At 36.1% G+C, this 19,751-nt stretch overlaps 1 protein-coding gene and 1 pseudogene across 4 annotated transcripts in view; one reads left to right on the top strand and one right to left on the bottom strand.

The window, feature by feature from the left end:
• Positions 1 to 19,751, bottom strand: part of STRN (striatin) — a 174,041-nt gene that overhangs the window by 99,330 nt on the left and 54,960 nt on the right. For all 4 annotated transcript variants that reach the window (XM_077133979.1, XM_077133980.1, XM_077133981.1 and 1 more), the window contains exon 4: positions 3,343 to 3,421. In XM_077133979.1, the coding sequence (XP_076990094.1) occupies positions 3,343 to 3,421 (79 nt within the window). The remainder of the gene's footprint in view (positions 1 to 3,342; positions 3,422 to 19,751) is intronic.
• On the top strand, positions 8,038 to 8,572 carry LOC143660680 (anaphase-promoting complex subunit 13 pseudogene; annotated as a pseudogene).

Raw genomic sequence — 19,751 nt, forward strand, 5'->3', positions numbered from 1 at the left:
AATAAATAATCTTCCAGCTGCAGATGGGGCTGTCTCTTGCAGTACCAGTCTCTAGAGGCACTGAGAAAAAATCAAAGAACTATACAATACACTATTCATTACATTTATCGTAAGAAGAATTTGTTTCTTATATACCTAACAGCATATTCTCTCTTCTAGGCAGAACTGGAAGAAGCTCACTTCTTGGTCCTACTGAATTATTGTTTTATACTAAGTCATTAGTGTTTTGCTTTTTACATTTCTGATGTGTTACTGCATCAATTGTTTGAGATTTAGGGAGAATATTTCAAGCATACATGAACTTCCTTCACAACATACAAGAAGATAGTATTTTCCTATGAGTCATTTCTACAGAAGGGAAGCCTCAATCCTGAGACAACTCTAAAATATAAATAGAACACAATTAAATTAAAATTGTGGGATATAGAGTGTGAGCCTGTATATGTGCTCACGCTCATGTGTGTGTGTTGCAGAGAAGCAACAGCCTAGAGGAAAGAATGTAGACTTTGTAATAAGAGTTAGATCTGGGTCTAAAGTTCATTTCTACTACTTTACCGGCCATGTAACTTCAATTTCCTGAACCTTCAGTCTTCTTTCCCTTACACTAGGTATACCCAGTACCATGTTTGGTATATAGAAGGCACTACAATACCTATTAACACCAAAGCTGTTCAAACAAGAGTAAATATGGCAGTGAGAAGAACATGAAAAAAGGCAAATACCATTAACAGAAGTCATAGACAAATGTTAAAATAACTTATAAGAAGGCACTGAACTTCTGGAAGACCTCTTTTGTTGCTCAGATGTGGTCTCATGCTCTCTAAGCTCAACTCTGCAAGTGAAATGATTGCCCTCCCCTCTGTGTGGGACAAGAAATCCAGAGGTGAAAGTCTTCCTGAGGGCACAGGAGATGACTCCTGGGGATGAGACCCCGGCCCTGGCACCATGAGATCACCAATTCCATCCTGACCAAAAGGGGGAAAAGAAGTATAACTAATAAAGTTATCAGTGGCTAAGAGAATTCCGATAGAGTCGAGAGGCTACTCTAGAGGTCACTCTTATGCAAGCTTCAGTAAGACATTACTACCTATCAAAACTTAACAAAACCATTCCAGCCAATCCTAAAGAACACCGAGGGCAATATATAAGATTCTACAAAGGTTCCAAGCACTAGGGTAACTTTCCAGAAACCTACAACCTCCAGATGGGTCCCTAAACCAGATAAGTCCTGAAACCTAGAGGGCCCAGCCTCTCCAGAACATCACCTAGTTCCATCTCCCTACCCTATTATTGACAACCTTTTCCAACACGAAAAAGTTACAATGGCCATAGCCCAAATACCCATAAAGAGTGGGATAGAAAAATCAAAGGTGATGGTGGAATTATACAGAAAAGGTAGGGTTTGACAAATGAATATGATTGCTGAAGCATTAAATTGATATTCTTTTAGTCTCCAGTACCTTACACCAGCTAGAAGCAAAAACCTAAAATTGTGGAACTGTAACTCATACTAAACTCTGAAATCTGTTCTACAACTAATTATTGTGCTATGCTTTGAAATTTATTGTTTTTTCTGTATATATGTTATTTCTCACAAAAAAAGGTGATTGTAATGATAAAAACAAACTTATTCCTTCTAGCTAGAAGGAAAAATCTGAGACGATGGTATGGTAGGCCATCTGGGATTTGTCCTGGAACTACTTGTTGAAGAGTGCTTTGAAACTATTACTTTTTTCTTTCTTTGCTTTGTATATGTTATATTATTCAAGAAAAGTTAAAAGAAAAAAAAAAGGCATTGAATCTACTGATGAAACAAAGGTGGATAAGATAACCCATTTGAGTTTATTTTTCAAGATTTGGTTTTAATAGTTAATACAGTTGAAAGAGATACCTCACAATGATATGTGATGAAAATGGAAACAGTGTATCCTATTAAAATAAGTTACTCATTTTCAATCCCATCCAATATCTACAGAAATGCTTTTATTAAAATTTGGGTAATAAACTTTCTACTTCCCTAAATTTAAACAATTCTCCTTACACACTAATAGAAAGGTGGTATTTTTCTATTTTCAACAAGTACTATTTGATAGATACCTTAATTAGGCAATAAAATCACATTACAAATATTATAAAAACTGCTCTTCCCATAGGTCAGCTGATTTTACTAAATAGTTACATTTTCACTCACTGATAAAATATCACCTGTTCTCTTTGAGGGGCAACTTATGGATCTGGAAATTTTTGAAAATATTTATTGGAGAACCCAATGATAACCACTTCTCATTAAAAAAAACAAAACATCAGCACATTAGGAAATTTATCTATTTATTAAAGGAAAAAGCATAAATCATATTTAAAACCAAAGTGAGGGGATTAGTGAAAACCTACTTATTAAAATCTCATTTCCTTCCACATTTTTTTAGTTAAAAACGATACATGGTGGGCCACAGTGGCTCAGCAGGCAGAGTTCTTGCCTGCCACGGCAGAGACCCAGGTTCAATTCCTGGTGCCTGCCCATGTCAAAAAAAAGAAAAAAAAAAAAAAAAAAAAGACCAAAGCCATTCCATTGTGAAAGAGAAAAAAAAAAAAGATATATGAAATGTAATATTTTCTTCACATACTCAAAAGGAATAGCTGGCATGCACCCAACTGCAGAGACCATAAGTTTAAACTATTCACAAGCAACCTTTTATTCAAAACAGGTGGCAAATTTGTTTTGCTCAGGCACAAATCTGAATCCCCTTTTCAAAGGTGATATGCGAGGGCCAGGCATGAACTAGTGAGAGGGACTAGTCCACCACCTGGTATCTGAATCTCAATCCAGCTTTGATTCTTCAGTCTCAAATAAACATTTTATAGGAGAAAGTATACATTAGTGCAATATTTAAAATTTGGGGAATTCCTGAAATTCTTCATTTTATTTAATATAGAATTTAAACATGAAATAACATGTAAATACTGACTGGGATTATATTAAAACATATGTCTATTCATGTATAAATCGAATAAAATGTATAAAAGTATGCAAAGAATTTTTGTAACTGTAAATATGTGTATTATAAAATTCAGAAGCTTAAAAATGTATTCTTGATGCAGCTAAAATACGGAAAACAGATTTATTCTGGGTAATTCTTATTAATATTTAATGAAAAATATATTTCACCATGGAGAAGAAGTATTTAATATGAAAAAGGAAAAGTAATTCAATTAAAGCTCTTTCACAGCAGCAGAATGGTAATATATGAAACAGAATTATTCTATTGAATTGGAAATAAAAATAATCTCACAATAACATTTTTCCCCTCAGCCAACTTATAAGTTTAAATTTGGGATACTTACTGTCTGAGTAACTGTCGACCTTGTTTCCACATTAACTGGCTGTTTTGTTGTGGCTGCACCTCTGTTTCATTACCTTCATCTGGAAAACATTAAATCACAATATATCTGACTTGTATTACATTACATCATTCATATAAAATATCCAACAAAAATTTATAAGATTAAGGAAATGTAAAATCACAACTGTAAGATATGTTTTAAGACACTATAAATTCTGTTTTTCACTCTAATTTCCATAACAAAACTAACATAGAATTTATTATTGCTATTATTACTGCTGGATTCCCCTTCAAGCAGAGGAACTAAAATAAAAACATTTTTCCTATCTTTAGCTAGCCTAAGAATTTTTCTCCAGGACAAAACTTAAAGTTGCATAACAAGGGAAAATAAATGTAATATGATGCACTACATCAAAGCTAAAACAGAGTAACTAGAAAGGACGGAACAAAAGCCAATTTCATAAAGAGAAAAAATTAAGAAATCTCAATCCAAATCTATTTCCTTTACTAGTAATTAAATGAAGAACCTAATCTTTTTACGGCATTCTCTGAATGAAAGTCTCCTCAGCCTTTTAAAACTTAGATTTATCATATGATAGACGCCAAATCATTTCAGGAATTTGCTAATTTTTTAGTTCATACTTATCCTGAAGAAGATGCTTTTTATTTTACAATTCAAAGAATGCCTTAAAGATGAGAAAGTCGAGTTTTAGAGGTTAACTTTCAGGTTTCTTAATTAAAAACACAGCTGTAAGAACTGAAATATTATCTGTTTGACTGCAGCACCCAAGCCCTCAAACTAATATTTTCCTCCAAATGCTGTAATATATTTATAAGAAATCAGAAAAAAAGTAAATAAAAATAAGAAACAGAGCTTCCATATTTATTTTTCTCTGAAAATAACTCTAAAATAACCTGGCCAACCTCTATGATATACCAAAGAAACAGTAATTAAGTAGATCTGGCAGATGGGGTTTGGAGGGAGGGGCTAAGAAAAGAAAGAAAACTGAGTTAACTAAAAAAAAAAGGAACATTACTTTTGGATGACTTCATAGACAAAGGCAAAAAACGGTGTCCCATTCCTAAGAAAAAACAATACACCTTGTTTCCATTGACCTACAAATTCCGGAACTGTGTACATAACATAGTATGTTCCATGCAATATCCCCTTCTAAAGTCAAGTGAGTAACCCTGTACTTGCCAAGTAAGAACACTGATACTGGAAATTCAAAAAAATCTTAAAAATTTCAGATATGAAAAGCACATCGAGGTCATCTAATCTGTCTCACTACAATAGGCCAAAAAATCCTTTCTACATTATCTTCAGATATATTCAGTTGTCTTCTATGTATTTTGGCAGCTACTACAAAAATATTATACATCCATATAATAGAATCCTACTCAGCAAGAAAACATGATGAATTATTGATACACACAGCATAAGTGAATCTCAAACACATTAGAGGAAGTGAGAGAAGGCAGACCCAAAAGGTTGCACTCTATATGATTCTGAAAAAGACCAAACTATAAAATAGATCAGTGGTTGCTGGAGGATAAGAGTGGGGAGGGAAGGGTTGGTTGACTGCAAAGGTAGTAGTTACACGACTACGTGTCCGTGAAAACACTAAAACAGATGAATTTTACTGTATGTAAATTAATAATATAAAATAAAACAATAAAGAACATTTTTGGTTTTTAACATGGGCAGGCACCGGGAATTGAACCCGGGTCCTCTGGCATGGCAGGCAAGCATTCTTGCCTGCTGAGCCACCGTGGCCCGCCCAAGAAAGAACATTTTTAAAAGAAAAGCTACGTAGAACTATACTTCCAATCTCTGGGGGAAAAAAAAAGAATGTGTTCTTATAATGAGATGAAATCTGAATCATTGAGTACTATTTGAGGTTTAAAAAAAAAACAAATAAATCTCTTTTGCACAGGTCACCTTAACTTTCCCCAGATTTTCTTACCCGGCTAAACTCCCAGTTCTTTCAATGATCAGATTCATTCTTGCCATATCAAGTTCAAAAAGTGACACTGTATAAAACTGAGGATTTTAAAGAAGATAAACGTTTAACTATTGGTAATATTAAAAGTATCTGAACTATGACAGCTCAATCTCAGAATTAGAGATCTACAGCTCTGAAAGTCATCATTAAACATAATTACATGGAACCTAGAATAGAGAATAAGATCTTTTTATTCTGTACAGGGTAATATCCCAATACATTCCTATGTATTTTAAGCAGAAAATAAAAAATATATGTATCTTCAAAGTCCCCTTCAAGGATTAGAGAAAAATATGGAACTACTAAACTTTCCCACCTGGGGAATTCCTGATATTCTCTCAAGCATTAGGAATTCCCAATTTAATAAGCCAAGTATTTAATCTTGATTCTTGCCTTATGAAACTTATTTCTGCAATGGTGAGGCTAAGCCTACTTACAATTGCCTACGAATCACCCAGAGAACCTCTTCTACTGCAGAGGTGCAGCCTCTCTCCTGAAGCCAACTCGGCAAATAAACTCACTACCCTCCGGACTATGTGGGACATGACTTCCGGGAGTGTAAGTCTCCCTGGCAATGTGGGACATGACTCCTGGAGATAAACCTGGACCACACATCATGGGGCTGAAAATGCCTTCTTGACCAAAAGGGAGAAAAGAAATGAAACAAAGTTTCAGTGGCTAAGAGATTTCAAGTAGAATCGAGAGGGTATTCTGGAGACTACTCTTAAGAAAGCTTCAGCCAGATATTGCAAATTGCCTCAGTATGCCAAGCTCCAACCAACACTATTCCTGAAAACCTTAAATACCTTGAGTTCTAAGACTCTATAAAAGTTTTTCTTAGTAAGTTTATTTTATTCTGTAACTCATGCCTTCCAGACTGTTCCATGCCAGTTAAGCCCTGAAACCCAGAAGTACCAGTCTCTCCAAGAACATCAACCAGTTTCATTCCTCTACCACAAAAGGTCAACCCCCCCCCCCCCCCAACCAGCATGAAGATGTTAAAATGGTCATGGCCCAGATATCCATGAAGTGTGAGAGAATGATCAATTAAGAAGGAGGAGGTGTAACTGAGAAATTAGGATTTAACAAATGATTGGGTACTGACTCATTATATAGATATTTCTTTTTAGTTGCTAGTGTATACAAATAGATAGAAGGAAACACTGAAATTGTTGAACTGTATCCAGTAACCTCTACCTGCGAAAATTATTGTATAACTATATAACTTTCATCGTGTGACTGTGTGATTGTAAAAAGCTTGTGACTGACACTTCTTTTAGTCAGTGTATTGGGGGATGAGTAACAAAATAAAGACAAAAAACATATTTAATGATCATAATAGGGGTATAAGGATCATGTGTTCTTTGGGTTTTCTTTTTTGCTTCTTTTTCTTTTTTTGGAGTAATGAAAGTGTTCTAAAATTGATTGTGGTGAGGAATGCATAACTATATGATGATACTGTGAGCCAGTGATTATATACCTTGGATGGATTATGTGGTATATGAACATATCTCAATAAAATTGCATTAAAAATGGTGAAAAAAAAGTATTTAGAGAGGACTGTGGAAAGCTGGTACAGGAAGAAACTTCAGGAATCAATCCCTCCACCAAAACAAATACTGAGCTAGCAGGAGCATCTAAATCAACTATTTTAAAACTGTGGAGTCCAGTTAAACACTGTGCAGCGTAGAGAGAATAGCTGGAGGAAGAAGCTGGTTAACTGTGGTATATTCCAGGGAATTTCACCCTCCATGCACTGGCTACCACTCTCTCACAAAGGCATGGCAGGCAGCAGTGGTGACCGCAACCCAGCCAATGCCTTTGGTGCGCCATAAGAATCTAGTCTTCCAAAATCTGGGAGTGTATCTGATTACTCATCTCTGCTATGGATTAGCTACTTCAGATTGCTTGCAGGCTGACTTGAGACCCCTATCCAGGCAAAAGAGGAAACTTAAAGAGGAAAAATCTATTTTTTCCCTCTTTTTTCTTTTCATTACCCATTTGGGAACAAAAATTAAAAACTGATGGCTGAAGCTGTCCAACAACAACAAAATACTTGCATTCTGAGAGAAGTGGGAAAATTAGATTTCATGTTCTAAAAATATGAAACTCAGAATGTCCACATCTCAACAAAAAAATTACAAAATACACAAAGAAACAGAAGAGTATGCCCCCCCATTCACAGGAATAAAACAATTTACTAGAATCCATCCCTGAGGAAGCCCATACGCTGCTTATTAGTCAAAGACTATACATCAACTGTCCTAAACATGTTCACTAAGCTGAAGGAATCCATATACAAAGAACTAAAGGAAATTAAGAAAACACTGAGTAAAACAGAGATAGGAATTATAAAAAGGAACCAGGGCAGTAGATATTATAAAAAGGAACCAGGGCGGACAACAGTGGCTCACTGGCAGAGTTCTCGCCTGCCATGCCAAAGACCCAAGTTCGATTCCCGGAGCCTGCCTACATCAAACAGACAAACAAACAAACAAACAAATTAATTAATTAATTAAAAGGAATCAAATACAAATTTTGTGCCTTCAAAGTACAGTAATTGAAATTTAAAACTAATTAGATAAAGTCAACAGCAGATTTCAACAGACAAAAGAAAGGATAAGCAAACATGAAGACAAGACAATTGAAAATATTCAGTATAAGAAGCAGAAGGAGAGAAGAGAGGATGGGCCACGTGATGCAGTGGTTGTGGCGTGGCAGAAACGGGTGCCGCGGCGAACCCGGTACCGATCTGACAAGATCAGAACTACAGGAGAATGGACGGTGAGGTACAGAGAGATGGAAGGATCTTGGATTTGATTGATGATGCTTGGCGAGAAAACAAGCAATACCACTGAATGAGCTTCCTGAACCTGAACAGGACAATGGTGGCACCACAGAATCTGTTAGAGAACAAGAAATGAAGTGGACAGACTTGGCCTTACAGTACCTCCATGAGAATGTTCCGCCCATTGGAAATTGACACCTGGCTCCTTTTTCACCAACAGTTTTTTATGTTTGTTTTAGTACATTGATACATGTAATTTTCTTTCTGTTTCCTAACTCAGATCTTCTAGTGATAAATCACCACTCAAAAATGTATATCTACTTTGTATGTGGCAGCAAACAACAATGTGAAAATGTTCACTGGATGCGAAACTGGAGGTTCCTCAGAAATGTTGAATATTTGACTGTTTGGATTTGACCATGACTGGTTAAACATTTGCCTTTAACTCTGATTTTGTCTCAGGATCTGGCACTTTCCACTACTTCTCTGTGTCACATGATGCCTTTCCCAAAGACAGAGGAAGTTGGCCGTGCGGATCATTACCTCATATGTTCCCACCTGGAGAGTTCTGAGTGGACATGCAATTAGCCTGTGAATATTATGGAGATATAGTTATCCTACTCACTGATTATTGGGATCCCTACGATTCCCCATGGTAGTTTTAAGCTTTGGATGAGTTTATATATTAAAAAAATCTGACAGTTAAAAAAAAAAAAAAAAGAAGCAGAAAAAAATAAATAAGAAAACTGAACAGAGCCTCAGGGACCTGTGGGATACTATCAAGCATACCAATACACACATTAGCGGATTTCCAGAAGGACAAGAAAGAGGAAAGGGGGAAGACAGAGTATTTGAAGACAGAATGGCCAAAAGATTTCAAATCCAATGGGAAAATAAAAAGAATATATACAGTCAAGCTCAACGGATTCTAAGCAACATAGAATGTAAGAAGTCTACACCAAGACATATTATAGCAAAACTGTCAAAAATAAAGACAATGAGAGGATTTTAAAAATAGCAAGAAAGAAACGACTTGTTACATACAGGTGATCTCCAACAAGATTAACAATGGATTTCTCTTCAGAAACCATGGAGGCCAGAATTCAGGGAGATGACATATAGAAAGCCATTAAAGAAACAACTGCTAATGAAGAATTCTGTATCCAAAAATATATATCTTTTGAAAATGAAGGAGAAAGTAAGACATTTACAGATAAACAAAAGTTGAAAGTCTGTTAGAATACCTGCCCTACAAGCAAGGGAAAAGAAGTCTACAGCTGAAAAAAAAGGACATTAGATGGTAACTTGAAGCCATATGAAGAAATAAAGAACACTGGTCAAGGCAACTATATCAGTTAATATAAAATTTTGTATTATGTACTTTCGGTTTACAATTCCTCTTCCTTCCTATATGACTTAACAGGTAAATGTGTAATAACATTTTAAATATATAGGAACGGAGATTTTAGAGACTACTAAAACAAGATTGTTATTTGTTAAACACATTCATTGTAATTACATAAGTAACTACTAAGAAAATAAAAATATACAGAAAAGGACCGAAGATGGCAATCAAAATGCTAAAAACTACAAAGTTATAACTAAAATTTTAAAAGGCAGTAATACAGGAACTGGGGAATAAAAAACATACAATACACACAGAAAACAAATAGACAAATGGCAGAAATAAATCCTTCATTCTCAGTAATTACCTTAAATATCAATGGATTAAACTCCCTTATTGAAAAAAACAGGGTTTGGCAGATTGGATATGAAAGCATGATCTATCTATATGTTATCTACGAGAGACTCACTTTATGTACAAAGTCACAAAAGAGTTTGAAAGTAAAAGGGTGGAAAAGAGATTCCATGCAAACAGTAAACAAAATGGAGCTGGAGTGGCTATATTATCGTCAGACAGTAAAACACTAAGTCAAAAAAAATTACAAGAAACAAACAAGAATGCTATATATTGATAAAAAGTTCAAGACAGCAAGGAAATATAAAGATTATAAAAATATATGTACCTAATCATGGAGCCAGAAAATACATGAAGCAAAAAACTGACAGAAATGAAGGGAGAAATATAGAAAAACTACAATAATAGCTGGAGACTACCATATATCACTTCAAATAATTGAGAGAACACCTAAACATTAGATCAGTAAGAAAACAGAGGACCTAAATAGTGCTATTAACCAACTGGACATATAGAATATTCCAAACAACAATGTTAGAATACACATTCTTCTCAAGTGCACATGGAATACTTTCCAGGACAGACCATATGTTAGGCCACAAACTAAATCTCAATAAATTAAAAAATATTGAAGTCATACAAAGTATCTTCTCAGATCACATGGAATAAAGCTAGAATTCAAAAACAGAAGGAGACTTCTGGGTCAAGATGGTGGCTTAATAATGGGTGCATTTTAGTTTGTCCTCCAGAACAACTACTAAATAACCAGAAACAGTACAGAACAACTCCTGGGGCCACGTCAGTGACCGGACACACAGCGTACCCCAGTCTGGACCAGCTGGACCAGGTGTGAGTCCCCACAGAACCGTGAGTTCCGAAAGCTGCGGCGGCCGGCGCCCCTCCCCCACAGGCTGCTTCCCAGAGGGGAAAGGAAAGGAAATTTACCAGCAGCAGGGACTGAGCACAATTAAACGCCAATTGTGGAATTAATTAACAAATTCTGACTATTAAAAATAGGCCCCAAGCTTAGGCAAACCTGGTCAAAGTAGAGGTTGCTCATTTTTGCCCCGGCGCCAAGGGGGCACGGCTGAGGGAAAAAGGGGAAAAAAAAGAAGGAAACAGAGGTTTTTGTGGCCGTGTTTCTACAAAGGCTTGACTGCCTTTGGATATAGCAACAGGACTTCTCAGGTTGCAACTGCCCCAGGCACAGGCAGTAATGAGCTCTTTGAGGGGCTTGTCTGGAGCCTGTGCCTTCCCCAGGGGAGGGGTGAAGCCCAACTAGGTGGAATCCCTCCCTCAAGGAATTCAGACACCAGGGTTTGGTAATTTGAAGCCATTAACCAGCCTACAACCTCTCATCTGTCTCCACCACGCCCCCAGCAGGGAGAGTCTGCCAAAGTTAAAGGTACCACATCATCTTACGCTGGTGGGACCTGCAGGCAGACAAGCACCACATACTGTGCAGGATAAGAAACACAGAGCCCAGAGACTTCACAGGAAAGTCTTTCAACCTCCTGGGTCTCACCCTCAGGGAAAACTGATGCAGGTGACTCTTTCCTCCTGATAGGAGGCCAGTTTGGTCTGGGAAAATCCGGCTGGGATCTATAATATCTAAATAGACCCTCCTAAGGCAGTGGGGGCAGGGGGGGGGAGGCACCACACAAGCAGGGCAAGAAACAAGAAAACAAGAACTGAAAAATTCTCTTCTGTTAAACAAAACTTAAGCTAGAGGTCCAGATAAAGCTGAACTGAATGTCAAAGAACAGATAGACAACAAATTCATCCAGCAAGAAAACCCTAGGTAAAAGAAGTGAAAGCAATCTCCAGAATAAACTAATTAAGGTAATTAAATGCCTAGATGCCAGCAAAAAATAACAAATCACACAAGGAAAACTGAAGATATGGCCCAGTCAAAGGAACAAACCAACAATTCAAATGACATACAGGAGCTGAAACAATTAATTCAGAATATACGAAAAGACATGGAAAACCTCATCAAAAACCAAATCAACGAATTGAAGGAGGATAAAGAAGGCAAGGAATGAACAAAAAGAAGAAATCAAAAGCCTGAAAAAACAAATCACAGAACTTATGGGAATGAAAGGCACAGTAGAAGAGATGGAAAAAACAATGGAAACCTACAATGGTAGATTTCGAGAGACAGAACATAGGATCAGTGAACTGGAGGACAGAACATCTGAAATCTGGCAAGAAAAAGAAAACATAGGGAAAAAAATGGAAAAATATGAGCAGGGATTCAGGGAATTGAAAGACAATATGAAGCGCATGAATATATGTGTTGTGGGTATCCGAGAAGGGAAAAGGAGGAGAAAAACTAATAGAGGAAATTATCACTGAAAATTTCCCAACTCTTATGAAAGACTTAAAATTACAGATCCAAGAAGTGCAGCGTACCCCAAAGACAATAGATCCAAATAGATGTACTCCAAGACATTTACTAATCAGAATGTCAGAGGTCAAAAAAAAGAGAGGATCTTGAAAGCAGCATGATACAAGCAATCCATCACATACAAGGAAAGCCCAATAAGACTATGTGCAGATCTCTCAGCAGAAACCATGGAGGCAAGAAGACAGTGGGATGATATATTTAAACTATTAAAAGAGAAAAACTGCCAACCAAGAATTCTATATCCAGCAAAACTGTCCTTCAAACATGAGGGAGAAATCAAAACATTTTCAGACAAAAAATCACTGAGAGAATTTGTGACCAAGAGACCAGTTCTGCAAGAAATACTAAAGGGAACACTAGAGACAGTTATGAAGACAGAGAGGTGTGGAGAGGAGTGTAGAAAGGAAGACTATGAGTAAAGGTAAAAAGAAGGAAAATTAGATATGACATATAAAATCCGAAACTGTGGCATTTACATAAGATGGAATATTATGCAGCTGTAAGACAGAATAAACTTATGAAGTATGTAACAACATAAATGAAACTTAAGGACATTATGCTGAGTGTGATTAGCCAAAAACAAAAGGACAAATACTGTATGGTCTCACTGATATGAACTGACATTAGTGAATAAACTTGAAATATTTTGTTGGTAACAGAGACCATGAGGAGATAGAAATAGGGTAAGATATTGGGTAATTGGAGTTGAAGGGATACAGATTGTGCAACAGGACTGAATATAAAAACTCAGAAATGGACAGCACAATATTACCTAATTGTAAAACAATTATGCTAAAACAATGAATGAAGCTGCATAATAGAATGACAGAGGGAGGAGGGCTGGGGCATAAATGAAATCACAAAGAAAGACTGAGATGGTATAATCTAGGAATGCCTAGAGTGGATAATGATAGTGACTAAATGTACAAATTTAAAAAATGTTTTTGCATGAGGAAGAACAAAAGAATGTCATTACTGCAGTGTGCTGAAAATAGATGGTAATTAATATTTTAAAAGTTCAACTTATGTGTGAGACTAAAGCAAAAAATGTTTATTTGATACAAATTTATACTTTGACTAGTGCATCTCCTAATATAAATTATGTAGATAGTTGGTTGAACACCTTAAGTACATGGAACTTTGTACAGGACAGAAGATTTTGTTGGTTTGTCCAGGTGATGCCTTGATGAATCCCAGAGTGATCTGATCAGTGAGTGGAAAAGTATTTGCAAAGTCCCCTTTGGGGAATGGTGAGAACGGGGGAAAACTCAACTTTCCCAAGTTGAATTCTTGATATTCTCACAAGCAGTGTGGGCAACCAAAGCTATAGGCTGAGCCCCCAGTCTTGGGGTTTGTTCATATGAAACTTAACCCCACAGGGGATAGGTCAAGCCTACTTAAAATTAGGCCTAAGAGTCACCCCCAGGAGAACCTCTTTTGTTGCTCAGATGTGGCCTCTCTCTCCAGCCAACACAGCAAGCAAACTCACCACCCTCCCCCTGTCTACATGGGACATGACTCCCAGGGGTGTGGATCTTCCTGGCAACATGGGACAGAAATCCCAGAATGAGCTGAGATTCAGCATCAAGGGATTGAGAAAAACTCTAGAATGAGCTGAGACCCAGCATCAAGGGATTGAGAAAACCTTCTCGACCAAAAGGCGGAAGAGTGAAATGGGACAAAGCATCAACGGCTGAGAGATTCCAGAGTTGAGAGGTTATCCTGGAGGTTATTCTTACGCATTAAGTAGATATCACCTTGTTAACCAAGATGTAATGGAGAGGCTGGAGGGAACTGCCTGAAAATGTAAAGCTGTGTTCCAGTAGCCATGTTTCTTGAGGATGATTGAATAATGATATAGCTTTCACAGCGTGACTGTGTGATTGTGAAAACCTTGTGCCTGATGCTCCTTTTATCTACCTTTATCAACAGATGAGTAGAACATATGGAATAAAAATAAATAATAGGGGGAACAAATGTTAAAATAAATTTAGTTTGAAATGCTAGTGATAAATGAAAGTGAGGGTTAAGGGGTATGGTATGTATGATCTTTTTTTTTTCTCTGTTATCTTTTTATTTCTTTTTCTGTTGTCTTTTTATTTCTTTTTCTGAATTGATGCAAATGTTCTAAGAAATGATGAATATGCAACTATGTGATGATACTGAGAATTACTGATTATATATGTAGAACGGAATGATATGTTAACGTTTTTGTTTGTTCTTAATTTTTTAATTAATACATAAATAAATTTAAAAATAAAAAATTTTAAAAAAAGAAGGAAAACTTGAAAATATACAGAAACACAGAAATTAAGCAATATACCATTAAACAATCAATGGATCAAAGAAGAATCACAAGGCAACTTAGGAAATATCTTGAGACAAACAAAAATGAAAACACAACACACCAACACTTAGGGGTTGCAGTGAAGGCAATACTCAAAGATACAGCTATAGCTCTAAATGCCTACATTAAAAAACAAAGATCAAAACTCAATAACCTAACTTTACCTGCAGAAACTGGGGGAAAAACAAACTAAGCCAGAAGTTAATAAAAGGAAGGGAGCTGTAAACATTAAATAGAGATAAATGAAAAAGAATAAAAAACAACAGTCACAAAAGCAAAAGTTAGTTTTTGAAAAGATAAATAAAACAGACAGACTTTTAGCCAGTCTGACAAATGGTAAGAGAGGACAAAAATAAGTAATATCAGGACCAAAGTGACACCATTACTGACCACAAAAAAATAAAAAGGATTACAAGAGGGTCTATGAACAACCGTACACCAACAAATTAGAAAACCTGCACAAAATGGACAAATTCCTTGAAACACACAGATTACCTAATCTGATGCAAGAAGAAACAGAGTCTCAAAAAAACTTAAAAAAAGTAAGAAGACTGAATCAGTAATTAAAAACAGCCTAACAAGGAGATGTCCAGGATCAATGGTTTAACTGGTGAATTCTAACAAACATTTAAAGAAGGATTAATTCCAAACCTTCATAGACTCTTTCAAAAACTGAATAGAAGGGTTCACTTCCTAACACATTCTAGCCAGCATGGCTCTGATACCAAAGCCAAACGAATATATCCCTTATGAATACAGATGCAAAAATCCTCAACAAAATACTGGTAAAACAAATCCATCAGTATATTAAAACGATTATGTACCATGGCAGAAGTGATTTAGCCCAAGACTGTAAGGATAGTTTAACAAAAGAAAACTAATCAATGTAATATGTCACATTGATAGAATGAAGGAAAAAAACATGATCATCTCAAACGATACAGAAAAAGCATTTTATAAAATTCAACATCTTTTCATGACTGAAACACTCAGAAAACTAGGAATGGAAGAGAACTTGCAAGGACATTTATGGAAAACCCATGGCAAATATCACACTCAATGGTGAATGACTGAAAGCTTTCTTCTTACGGTAAGGAACAACAGAAAGATGCCTGTCATCATAATTATTCAACATTGTTCTGGAAGTTCTAACCAGAGTAATTAGAGAAATTGGATCACCGCTCTAAATATAAGAATTATTACTATAAAATTCTTACAATAAAACATAGGGAAATACCTTAAAGGGCCATAGCAGGCAATGAATTTTTAGATTTATATCAAAAGTATAGTTGATAAAATGGATTTCATCAAAATGTAAAATGTTTGTGCATCAAAGGACATTATCAAGAAAGTGAAATGACAACCTATAGAATGGGAAAAAAATTATTTAGAAACTGATGAAAAGAAAAACAAGCCAAGGATTTAATAATGGGCCAAGGATTTGAATAGCATTTATAAGATACTCAAATGGCCAAATAAGTAAATGAAGAGATGTTCAAAATCATTAGCCATGAAAGAAATGAAGTGCAAGTTAAAACTAAAATGAGATACTACTTCACACCCACTAGGATGGTTATTAAAAAAAAAAACAAAACAGAAAATGACAAGTATTGGTGAGGAGGCAGAGAAATAGAAACCTTCATACACTGTTTGCTGAGAATGTAAAATGATGCAGCCACTGTGGTAATAGTTTGGCAGTTCATCAGAAAATTTAACATAGAATTATTATAAAGCCTGGCAATTCTACTCCTACCTATATACCCAAAAGAAGGGAAAGCAGGGATAGATATTTGGATAGATATTTGTACATCAGTTCTCATCACAGCATTATTCACAATAGCCAAAGGTAGAAGTAACTCATGTATCTGCCAAGAGATAAACCGATAAGCAAAATATGGTATATTCATACAATGAAATATTATTGCACCATAAAAAGAAGTAGTGAAGTGCTCATATATGCTACCTTGCAGACATCATACTAACTGAAATAAGCTAGATACAAGAGGACAAATTCTACATAATTTCTGTTATATGAAATACTTAGAATAAACAATTGCATAGAGACAGAAAGGAGAATAGTGGTTATAAGTAGGAAACAGAAAATTATTGCTAAATGAGTATGGCTTTTGGTTTGGAATGATGGAAACAGTCTAGAAAGAAATAGATGGTGGTGAAAGTTGCATGATATTCTAATTTAGACACCTTTTATTTCTTTTCCTTGTCAAATTGTTCCAACTAGAATTTCTAGTACAATGTTGAAATCAGCAGTATAAGTAGACATTATTGTCTTATTCCTGAACTTAGGGGGAAAGCCTTCAGTCTGAGTGTGATGTCAGCTGTGGGTTTTCCGTTAAAGTACTTTATTTTAGAGGCAGGGCAAGATGGCAATATGGCGAGGTGTGGAATTTAGTTTGTCCTCCAGAGTAACTACTAAATAGCCAGGAACAGTACAGAACAGATGCTGGGGAAACATGTGACTGGACACAGCATACACCAATGTGAACCAGGTGGAATGGCTCAGAGCCCACAGAGAACTGTTAAGTCCACCAAGCTGTGGAGGCAGGTACCTGCTTCTCCAAGGGGAAAGGAAACAGTCTTTATTAGCAGCAAGGGCTTAGCTCAACCAGGCTTCAACTGCAGAATTAATTAACATATCTGACTACTGAAAACAGGTCCCACTGGAATAAGCTCTATCTGAACTAGGAGTTTTTGCCCCAACAGAGAGGGGGCAGGGCCGACTAAAAAAAAGAGGATTTTTGAGTTGGACAGCACAAGTACTGGAGAAGGGCTAGACCCCAGAAGAAGAGAAAAGTTCTTTACTGTGTTGAGGAAATTCTCTTCTACTCCTAATTTTCTGAGTAAAACCAGAAAGGGTATTGGTTTTTGTCAAGTACCTTTTCTGCATTGATTGAGATGATCACATGGTTTTTATCCTTCACTCTATGAATGTGGTGTATTACAGTGTTTGATTTTCTTTTTGAACCACTCTTAGATTCCTGAGACAAATCACACTCGATAGACTATTGGACTTGGCTTGCTAGTATTTTGTTGAGGATTTTTGCATCCATATTTTTTGAGAATACTGGTTCGTGATTTTCTTTTTTTGTGCTGTCTTTATCTGTTCTTGGTACCAGGGTAATGCTGGCCTCATAGAATGAGTTAGGAAGTATTCCCCCATCTTCAATATTTCAAAGAGTCTGAGAAGGATTGGTATTAATCCTTCTTTAGATGTTAAGTAGAATCCACCAGTGAAGCCAGATGGTCCTGAAACGGATTCAATTTCTTTACATGCTTGAGGTTCATTGAGGTTTTCTATTTCTTCTTTAGTCAGCTTAGGTAATTTGTGTATCTCTAGGAATTTGTCCATTTCATCTAGATTATCTAATCTGTTGGCATAAAACTGTTCATAATATCCTCTTAAAACCCTTTTTATTTCTGCACAGGCCTTAGTATGGTCAACACCTTCGGTTATGATTTTAGTTATTTGTACCTTCTCACCTTTTTGTCAAACTAAAAGTCTCTTTATTTTATCTGTCCTTACAAAGAATCAAACTTTTGATTTTGTTCATTTTTCTCTATTGTTCTTCACTCTAATGTTTATTATTTCCTTCCTTCCACTAATTCTGGGTCTAGCTTGCTCCTCAAGGTATAAAGTTAGATTACTGAGTTTAGGTCTTTCTTCTATTCTTCTATTATTTTTATTTTTTATTTTTTTTTAAACAATACACTTATTACTTTACAGTTCTAGAGGTGAGAAGTCTGAAATAGGTCTCACTAGGCTAAAACCAAGATATCAGCAAGCAACTCAGCAGGTGAAGTAACTGCCGTCTCCACTATGAGGGACATGACTCAGGGCTGTAAGGCAATGTGGGACAGGGCTCCTGGGATGAGCCTGGACCTGGCATCATGGGAATGAGAAAGTCTTCTTGGCCAAAAGGGGGAAAAGAGAAATGAGACAGAACAAAGTTTCAGTAGCTGAGAGATTTCAAAGAGAGTCAAGAAGTTATTCTTATGCATTAAATAGATACTGCTTTTTAGTTTCTGGTGTATTGGAGTGGCTGGTTTCTGGTGTATTGTACTGTACTATTGAACTGTATTCCAGTACCCTTGATTCTGGAAAGCAAAAGTAAAACTATATAGCTTTTACAATGTGACCGTGTGATTGTGGAAATCTTGTATAATATAATGCTCCCTTTATCCAGGGTATAGACAGAGGAGTAAAAAAATAAGGACAAAAAAATAAATAAATAATTGGTGGAGTAAAGGGTAAAAAAAAATTAGGTAGATTGAAATACTAGTGGTCTATAAGAGGGAGGGGTATGGGGTAGGGATAAATGAGTTTTTCTTTTTGATTTCCTTTTCTGGAGAGATGCAAATGTTCTAAAATTATCATGGTGATGAATATACAACTATGTGATGATATTGTGAGCCACTGATTGTATACTTTGGATGAACCATATGTATGTGAAGATATCTAAATAAAAGTATTAAAACAAACTAAAAGATATCGGCAAGGCTGTGTTACTTCTGAAGGCTCTAGGAGGGAAAATACTTCCTTGCCTTCTCCAACTTCTAAAGGCCACCTACAATCTTTGGCTCATGACCCTTTCCTGTGCCCTCAAAGCCAGCAGTGTAGCATCTTCAACTCTTTCTCTGACTTTGACTCTCCTACATTCTTCTGCTATAAGGATTTACGTGATTCCACTGGGTCCATCTGGATAATCAAAGGTTATCTGCCCATCTCAAGAACCTAACAAAATCACATCTTCAAAATCCCTTTTACCATATAAGGTAACAAACATACTGAGAGGTTCTGGGATCAACATGTGGATATCCTTGGACCCTCGTTAGTCTGCCTGTCACACTTTTTAATGGTAGAATCCTATACCAGATCTTTCTTCTTTTCTGATGTGTTTACAGCTATTAATGGTCCCTCTGAGCACCACCTTCAGTACATTCTATTAAGTTCTTATGTGCTATGTTTTCATTTGTATTCATCTCTAAGTATTTTCTAATTTCTTTTGTTATTTCTTATTTGGATAAATTGGTTAAGTGACAGTATAAAGTGATCGTACACATGTCTATCTCATATGTCTATATTCCCTGTGAAAATCTATTAGGGCACTGTTGCCTTATTTACTGGATTGGGCACTGGGTCTG

Source organism: Tamandua tetradactyla, chromosome 17 (genome assembly GCF_023851605.1).
Source record: "Tamandua tetradactyla isolate mTamTet1 chromosome 17, mTamTet1.pri, whole genome shotgun sequence".
In the NCBI taxonomy this organism is placed as follows: domain Eukaryota; kingdom Metazoa; phylum Chordata; class Mammalia; order Pilosa; family Myrmecophagidae; genus Tamandua; species Tamandua tetradactyla.